At 36.9% G+C, this 9,755-nt stretch overlaps 1 protein-coding gene across 1 annotated transcript; it reads right to left on the reverse strand.

The window, feature by feature from the left end:
* Nucleotides 1–499: 499 nt before the first annotated feature.
* paplnb (papilin b, proteoglycan-like sulfated glycoprotein) lies at nt 500–9,526 on the reverse strand (the record flags this gene model as incomplete). The annotated part of the gene is made up of 13 exons (XM_081378106.1): nt 500–781; nt 899–965; nt 2,416–2,557; nt 2,683–2,763; nt 3,284–3,434; nt 3,515–3,691; nt 4,219–4,420; nt 5,649–5,746; nt 5,822–5,952; nt 7,327–7,429; nt 7,840–7,900; nt 7,986–8,095; nt 9,473–9,526. 13 exons carry the CDS (start codon nt 9,524–9,526, stop codon nt 500–502), a joined length of 1,659 nt encoding a protein of 552 aa, XP_081234232.1.
* Between the last annotated feature and the right edge of the window lie 229 nt (nt 9,527–9,755).

Raw genomic sequence — 9,755 nt, forward strand, 5'->3', positions numbered from 1 at the left:
CATATTACTGTAATGTGCGCTGTCCCTGTTAAACAAACGAATAAAATAAAAACAGAAATCTGCATGCAAGATCGTCTCAAATGCTGTAGGCTACTAGAGATTTATTCTGGTAAGTTGAATGGAATCATAAACAATCAGTGTTCTCAGTTTGTGTTAGCACTTTAATGGCTTAGCAAGAGTATACAATTGAAGTACAAAGTATATAGAAACATAAAGAAAAGGAAAATGATTTTAGCTTAATTCTAAACAGCACATTTATTTTCATGAAATTGATGAAACAGTTGAGTATGAAATATGTAAAAAAAAAAAAAAAAAAAATACATGCTGTTTTTGATGCTTAAAACTTTTTCACAGATTAATGTCAATTAATGTCAATATAAACCCAAGATGCCTTTCAAATTAGCCAGCGGAAAAATGCTGCGTGCACATTTGAATAAATTGTTATTTTGTCTTATCTATTTGTTTGTTGGGGGATTGCAATGACCCTTCTTCTAACCCCTTATGCACGGGATCTCATTCTATAGCCTCTGACCCCGCTGATTCCTCTCCTGGATGTTGGTTCTCTCGGGGCAAGGCCTCTGCCTGAACCATTACATGTCCTCTCACATTCCTCTTTGGATACAAAGTTATTGCCATTTCCTCGGCAACCCCCAAACCAGAAATGCGAGCAAGAGCCAGAGGAATGATCAAAGTAGAAACGAGATGTCCATTCATAACAGGACCCAACATCTCGTCCCAAAGAGCACTCACTAGCAGAGGGTTGATGAACTGAGCTGTAGTCCTAAAAACAAAGGAGATAATGTGTTGGAAAGATAGTTCATACAATGAAATAAAATTATATGATGATAGATGAAGCATAAAGGAAAATTGAGTGTGAAAATGAAATGAGCTATTATACCCTTTCAGGACATCCTGCTCTTCCAAAACCATGAGCAGCTGTTACTCCATCCAGACAGCAGCCATATCTATTATCACACACACAAACATAATAACATAGATAATGGTGTGAAGTAGGATATATATTGTCAGTTTAAAGGTTTTAAAGTCATTATACTGAATGGACTTATTAAAATGATATTCTACCCAAAATAGAAAATTCTTTCATCATTTACTCACCATCATGTCATTTCAAACATGCATGACTGTTTTTTTTCTTCTTCTGTGGAACATGATAGAAGATATTTTGAAGAATATTTGTTACCCAACCGTTTTGGTTCCCATTGACAAATTCAATAGATGTCAAATGGGAGTCAATGGGAAGGGAATGGGTTTGGAATGGCATGAGAGTGAGTAAACTATGACAGAACCATAATTTTTTAAGGGACTATCCCTTTAATACTTTTTTTTTATAATTATTTAATACTTTTTTTAATTTTAATATAATATAATATAAAGTCTCTAATGCTTATCAAGGCTGCGTTTATTTGATCAAAAATACAGAAAAAAACAGTAATATTGTGAAATATTATGACAACTTAAAATAATAGTTTTCTATTTGAATATACTTTAAAAAATAATTTATTCCTGTGATGCAAAGCTGAATTTTCAGGATCATTACTCCAGTCTTCAGTGTCACATGTGACATCAGTCTATCACATGATCCTTTAGAAATCACTCTAATATTAAGATTTATTATGAGTGTTGGAAACAGTTCTGCTGCCTGATATATTTGATGAATAAAAGGTTAAAAAGAACTGCATTTATTCAAAATAAAAACATTTTCTAATAATATAAATCTCCTTTACTATCACCTTTTTATCAATTTAACACATCCTTGCTGAATAAAAGTATTGATTTATTTCAAAAAAAGAAAGAAAAAAAATTACTGACCCCAAATTACTGAGCAGTAGTGTATATTGTTGTTACAAAAGATTTCTATTTTTAAAACATTTGCTTTTTTTTTTTTTTTTTTTTTTTATTCATCAAAGTATCCTAAAAAAGTATCACAGGTTATGAAAAAATATTAAGCAGCGAAACTGTTTCCAACTTTGATAATGAATCATCGTATTAGAATGATTTCTAAAGGATCATGTGATAGACTGGAGTAATGATCTGAAAATTCAGCTTTGCATCACAGAAATAAATGATAATTTAAAGTATAATAAATTGAAAACCAATTATTTTAAATTGTAATAATATATCACAATATTACATTTTTTTCTGTATTTTTGATCAAATAAATGCAGGCTTGATGAGCAGAAGAAACTTATTTCAAAAACATTAAAAATAGTAATGTGTCCAAACTTTTGACCTGTACTATATATATTATAGTGATCTTAGTGGAAACAAGATTTTTAAACTATTACTGTGTTTTTAAAATAATAGTACTACTATAAAATATCAGTTATGAAAGTGTATTGATGTGTGGGCAGATTATATGACTATTTAGTGATGTATTATACTGTGTATATGTACCTGGACCTGAGGCAGTCATCGTGGGCACAGCCTTCTCCACGAGGCCCAGAGGCAGCAGTGTGACCATCAGGACAGCAGCCGTAATACGACTGGGCACAATGGGGACCAGTCACTGAAGGGTATGGATCGCTTGGTCTGCGAACTGTCCACAAAGCAAATGTAGAGCAAGAATCAGCACATATGCAATAGAAATAAGCACATGAGTAATGGAAACAGGAATTTAAAACTGCATTTGAATCATGAATATATTTGTGACAGCTTTTTAACCTGAGGTTGCATCATGGGTGTACGGCACAAAACCACGCAAGGAGCTCTCGTAAGCACCAGGGTCCTGCACGCTGGGCACCACTGAACCAAAGCAACACAAGTGCAGAATGAGTGCGTTATAAGTGCATTATAGATTTTGGTGTATTTGGCCGAGCAGTGGTTTGGGTGGCTCGCCAATGCATTAGATTTCTCCAATACATAAAATAAGTAAGCTTGACCAGAGTTCTTGTGGGGAGAAGAATTTATTGAAGGTTTGTAGTGTAGCAGTCCTTCAGCTGTGATGTTAGCATGTTGCCCTTCAACAATCTGTCTGTGTGACTGAACTTTATACATGAAGACAAAAGAGCTACAAACAAAGGAAAACTGTTAGGACCTCCCACAGGAGATCGATCTACACTGCAGTCTACCCTGAGCAATGTTGTTTCACACCCATCAGTTTCTATGGGCCATATACTGTATCTGTGGGCAATTTGGTTCACACCTTTACAGACACTGTTTTCAGTTGATTAAATCTAAGTCACAATGTAGATGAATCTGATGACTGAAAATACAAAATCTTTCATACACATAACACACTGTCAATGACCATGAATGAACTCACTTTGTGCTCCAGGGCAGGCTTGTATGTTGCAATTCTCCAAAGCATGAGGTCTGCTGAGAGAAGCACATCTATCATCTGCATATTGATTCTGATCCAAATCCATGCATATCACTCTGCGCTCGCGAGTACCGGTTCCACAGCTACGAGTGCACTGAAGGAGACGGAGAGAGGAAAATACTTAGATCTGTTTGGCTTTCTCCTTTATTTCCTTCCTCTCCCTTCTTTTCTCACCAAGCTAAAATCATTGGTGTAGTATCTAAAAACTTGGTGGCAAGCTGGTCTCTGACAGGCTCTGGTGTCGTGTGGACGTGTCAGACCCCTGCAGTGGTGCTCAGGGAGACGCTCTCCTCTGCCACCGACGCAGAACAACTCCCGCGTCTGCTGGCCCTCACCACACGTCACTGAACACTGGAAGAAACAACAGAATAGCACAATCATCAATGTTATAAAAATGTAATATATGGCCATATATGTACTTATATTTTAAATAGCATGACATATATCTATACATATATTTGACTTCTCTGAGAACACAATATATGCCTGCAACATTTATGTGTCTAAACATGTGAAGAAAATATTTGAGTTCATCCATATATGATACCATATATCTGCATATATTACAGTGTAGTATTGATTTCTCGCATATATGGACAGCATTAAGTATAAATTTGTGACATATATGGGATATATATACGGGAAAATATATGGCACTTACATGAAAACGTCCATTTTTGCTCGATTTTGAAATATATGTTTCATATATGTCTATGTGTTTTACATATATGAATTTTGCATATAGGCAGCAGACATACATGGACACTGACATTATATATGTAATTTACATATATTGACATATATTACATTTCTGTATGGGGAGCAAAAAAATCTTCTGAGCATGCATAAATATAAATATTAATGGAATAATTACATACATCACCAAAAGGACCAACACTGTACTCGGCACAAGCGTGCTGGTTGCAGGCCACCTGGGAGGTTGGTTTCCTTAGGCCTAGTGCACTGCAGTGAGATTCATCCACCATTGCTGATGTTCTCTCATCAATACAGTACACAGTACGGGTCTGCGTGCCCCCACCACAGGGAAGAGAACACTCTGAATAGGTGCCGTATGTGTACCTACAAACACAATATATAAAGATAGTGACTATAAAGATCGTCACTTGTCGGACTCATACCTATCCGAGAGACTCGCTGAGAAATCCTCACCACTAATTCACAGACTGGAACACAAATGATACGAACAATGAAAATGACATATAAGTCCTGCACTGGCCAGGGGGGATTTGAGCCATTCCTCTTCCAAAATAGTGGCCAGGTTAGGTCACTATTTGTGATGCTGGTGGAGGCAAAGGCTTTCTGACTGGCTCCTCCAAAATATCCCACAGTGGCTCAAACATATTTCGATCTGGTGACTGTGCAGGACAGTTTTGGTGGCAACAGAAGAGTCAAGGTGCGCTTTTAAGGGTAGCTGTGGTTTTGTGTTTTCTGGATACAATCCGAGTTATTCCTGTTGTGGTTCGTATGAGGTAATGCTTACTTAACTAGATACCATAGGTAAGGGTTAATGCCCGACGAGGTGTCCATATTGTCACACGACGGCGAGGCTGCGCGTCAGACGGTTGCCTCCGCCGAAGTCCATTAATACCTGACAATGGACACCTCGAAGGGCATTAACCCGCTTATACCATGGTCACTTGCTAAAAAACATTTTTAAAACATTAGTTTATATTTTAATTAGTTTTACAATCGAAATCTAAAGTTTTTACAAACAATAACTTGGTTTCCCTGGTTACGCCTGACGGTTTATTTAGCTCGTAGAACCCTTCAGTTTACTGCCTGTTGCTATGGTTACTCACAGCTGATGTAGCCAGCGCATTTATTTATTAATTTCGAACGGTAAACAGTCAGTTTCACCAGAACTCCTTTACTAGGTGTCTTCTATCACTTTTTAATGGACACCCTGCAGCCAATCATAATCGAGTATTCACAGACCATGGTATAACTCTCTATACACCACAAATACTTGCTGTCCTGTTCACAGAAGAGCCAGTAAGACGAGCACCAACAATTTGTCCTCTTTTGAACTCTGATATGTCTCCCATTGTGTTGTGGATTGCAATATCTTATGTACAGCTATTGCTCTGCGAATTAAACCTTCACACTCTGCTCTTACTGATGGAATTGTAATCAGTGAAGATTGGCCACCAGGCCGCGCATACATAGGAGTGAAACCTCCAACACTATATTGGCCAGTGCTGCAGTTTCATTGTCCAACCGCTGTATACATTTAATTATAGATGCACAAACAAATCACACATACACAAAAAAAAAATACACAAATTACTTGTAGGTGTCCAGATGGGGAGCAGCCCCAGGGCGATGTCTAGAGATGACAGGAACAGAGTCATCCTCAAAAGCCACAATCTCCCCATGGCTCACCGCCTTTCAGCAGAGATAAGAGTGTTAGAATGAAGTGTTTGTGTGTGTGGTTTTGAGCTGTAGTCAGTGTGCACGTACTCTGCAGACACCCTCCACACAGATGTCTTTGTGGCCCACGTAGCACGGTGTGCCGTCCACCACAGTGGGTCTGTGACGGTAGTAGAAGCTCTCGCCACTGGGCACACACACCAGCTCACATGGGTTTGAAGCTAGACCAAAACACAACAGGTCATGTGACTACATAAAGAGCCACATCTTATTACACCATAACAAAATATGAAAGCATCCAGAACTTTCTGACTTAACCACACATTACATCTAATTATATTTCTAAGACTTACTTTGTGTGTAAAAGTATTTCCCTCACTGTCATCTAACAAATGAAAGCTCCAATTTAAAGGTGCTCAAAGTGATGTTGTGTAAATTATTGTCAAACAAAACCTGTCCCACCTCCTCATCCACACACTAACCCCCCCAAACCCCACCCCCAAATCATTCTTGTCGGTTATTGGCTGGAACAGTTTGTGGTGTTTCGTTGTCCAGGTTGGCCCGGTTTGTTTTTGTTGCCGTTTGTGGAGCCTGGGTGGTCTACAGAGACCGCGTTTTTTACAGTGTGTTCAGGGGACAGGCGGCTGGCGGATAGTGAGGAGATGTTTGCTGTATGTGACAAAAAAATGTTTTGGCCTAAAAAACGCGTAGAGCACCTTTAAGTCTATGTAAAAATAACATTTTAGACAACAAATCATTTTCTTATTTACGCTTATTTTTCATAAAAGGAGATCTAAATTTAATAGCTAATACTATATTTAATAGCTAAACATTAATTTTCTTGTTTTCAGTGTAAATTTAACCAATTTGTCATCATTGTCATCAAAAAAATTTAATTTGGATGAGAAAATGTATGTTTTAGTAAATTGCATTTATTTATTTTGCACTTTTATTTATTTAATTCAGCTACCTACCTTAAAGGAGAACTCCGGTCAATTTTAACATTGAGCTCATTTTTTTGTACATTTGGAGTGCTGTCAATACAGAGAACAACGACAAAAAACGGTGTTGCCTACACCGAGTTATTCTATTTTTAAAATTTGCACCTTGTTGACTTCAATAGGGCAAGTACTAAACCTGCTTTTAGGCTCTTAACATCCTAAATGTAAACAAAGGTATGAGCGCTGGCTGAATTAACTTCGTTTTTATTAATATCTCTAACATCTACTGCAGTCAGATCCACCCGTGTTCACTCGGAAGGAATCACTCACATTTTCTGTGCACTTGTAATGACACTTAAAGGATGTTAAGAGGCTAAAAAGCAGGCTTACTACTTGCCCCATTGAAGTCAACAGGGTGCAAATTTTAAAAATAGAATAACTCGGTGTAGGCAACACCGATTTTTGTCGTTGTTTTCTGTATTGACAGCACTCCAAATGTACAAAAAAATGAGCTCGATGTTAAAATTGACCGGAGTTCTCCTTTAAAAACATTAGCTGTTACAGCTCAAATAAACTTCCTAATGGAACGTCCTCATACAAAAAAACTGTATAATCAATCAAATGAAATTTTACATTTCGCCATGTGTCTTATACCTCCATAATATGGCTGCCAGGTGTAACGTTTTCCCTGGAACTCCATTCGGTCAAACTGAGAACACTGTTCTTCACGGAAATCTCGAGAACCAACAGGGCATTCCTTTACAGAGGATAAAAGTTATAGCGCTCTAAAACAGTTGTATTAAACATAGTGTGTGTGCATTTGATTGTGTGTTAAAGGAGAACTCCGGTCAATTTTAACATTGAGCTAATTTTTTTGTACATTTGGAGTTTCACATCTACTGCAGTCAGATCCACTCGTGTTCACTCTGAAGGAATCACTCACATTGTCTGTGCACTTGTAATGACACATCAAGGATGTTAAGAGGCTAAAAGCAGGTTTAGTACTTGCCCCATTGAAGTCAACAGGGTGCAAATTTTAAAAATAGAATAACTCGGTGTAGGCAACACCGATTTTTGTCGTTGTTCTCTGTACTGACAGCACTCCAAATGTACAAAAAAATGAGCTCAATGTTAAAATTGACCGGAGTTCTCCTTTAAGTTGTTTACCTGTGTGTTACAGAGTTTGTAGGACTTGGATGGTCCCACGCAATTGTGTCCACCATCCGTCCTTAATAATAGAAGATAGAAGGGTTATGAAAGCTCTGAAGAAAAGGGTTTCAAATGTACTAAACACACAGGTGTTCACCACCCACCTCATGGTGTTGCAGACCCTGGTTCTCACAGCTACTCCGGTGCCACATGTGCGGCTGCAGGCTCCGTACGGACCATACTGATCCCAGTAATCATCAGACGGCTGCCTCACCTACAGCAAACACACTATCTGTCATGGTGGGGACAAATCACTGTAAACCCTAACGCTCAAAATAATTAATTGGTTTGAGTAGGGCAAACTTAAATTAAACTAATTAGTTTAGTCAAATAAATTTTTATGAGTATTTAGCTCTTTCTTTTTCTTTCAAGTTCACAGAACTGATATATTTTAAGTAAACTGCACTGTTTCGTTGGTTTGAGTTGTATGAAATAATTTCTTTTAATTTAGATGAACTTAAGTTTAACTGAAACGGCTGGGATGTCTATTTCCCAGCATGCTTTGCCGATGGCACTCAAAAGGGAGAGTAAATGCTAAAATTAAGTGTAATATAATTTTTTTTTTTTTGCGCAAGATTAATGTTAAGTGGGAGATTTAGTAGTGATTAATGTTTTGTTTTGCTAATTTAGAAGAATTTCTGTTAATGTTGATTTTAGGATAGTTGGTGGTGCATGAAGTGCATGAGCTTGATTTGAGAGCAAATAAAACCTTTATATTTCTGCACTCATACAGCAAGTGCTATAATATACTATTGTTAACATGTTAACAAATTAGTATGTTAGCAAACTAGCTTGTTAAAGCTAGCTAAGTTTAAACTAGTAAAAGTGTTCACATTGAGATTACATGGAAGTTTTAAGTTAAATGTATGAATTAGTGTGTAAAATAAAAATCCCAGTTCTGCTTACTTAAACTTTGAATTTCTTAACTTAAAAAATTTGAGGCAACTGATTGCCTTACATTTTTTGAGTTTTGCCAACTTATTCGGGTTTACAGTGGACAAAACCATTTTTTATGGATCCCTTACACATTCTAGGTGAAAAGAACATAAATTTAGTTGATCTGATTCTCTCCTCTGACATTCTAGCCAACAGGGAACATTCCCACAACTTTCACTAATGTTTTGTAAAGGTTATGTAAACGTTAAGATAAAACATAAAAATTTAAAAAGTGTTCTTATAATATTATTAATATTTGAAATGCGTTCTCATGTTGCTAAGAGAAATGTTCTTGAAATGTCTTTATGATGTTGTTTTTACCTGAATGTTCTCATAAACATACTGAGAAAAACATTTCCAGAAAAAAAAAACGTATTTACTTGATAAATGTTGACATTACATTTCTTGGAATATTACAAATAAGCATCCAAAGAATGATATATGTTTAGTAGGAGAATGTACTAACTTATAATTATCATAACATTTTAAATAACGATATATTAACAATTTAGAAATATTGCAAATCCCTGCGTTCCCACAATTCCATTTGTCAGCTGGGAAAACATTTAAGAGCTAAACTCTGACTGGACAGTCATTTCTGCAATCATATTAATTCTTGAGCGCATGTGTTTCATGTTAATGTTGTTTTACTCACACAGAAAACTGCAGAGGTCAAGCACAAGATCCCGAGAAGAGAGTGGACCATCATCTTCAACATAAGAATTTTTGTTGACCACAAATTCACAAAACACTGAAACATCTATAATGAATAGTCACTTACCTTCTCGCTGTCTTACTTCGAGAATTCCAAGTTCACCCAGTCACAGCGAGACAGTCGTGACACTGATGTCCATTCACTCAAGACTGAACATCTCTTCCTTTGTGCACACGTACACAAACGTACCCATACACACTACTCATATCAAGTTACAATTAAC

Source organism: Scardinius erythrophthalmus (genome assembly GCF_964197995.2).
Source record: "Scardinius erythrophthalmus genome assembly, chromosome: 11".
Classification (NCBI taxonomy): domain Eukaryota; kingdom Metazoa; phylum Chordata; class Actinopteri; order Cypriniformes; family Leuciscidae; genus Scardinius; species Scardinius erythrophthalmus.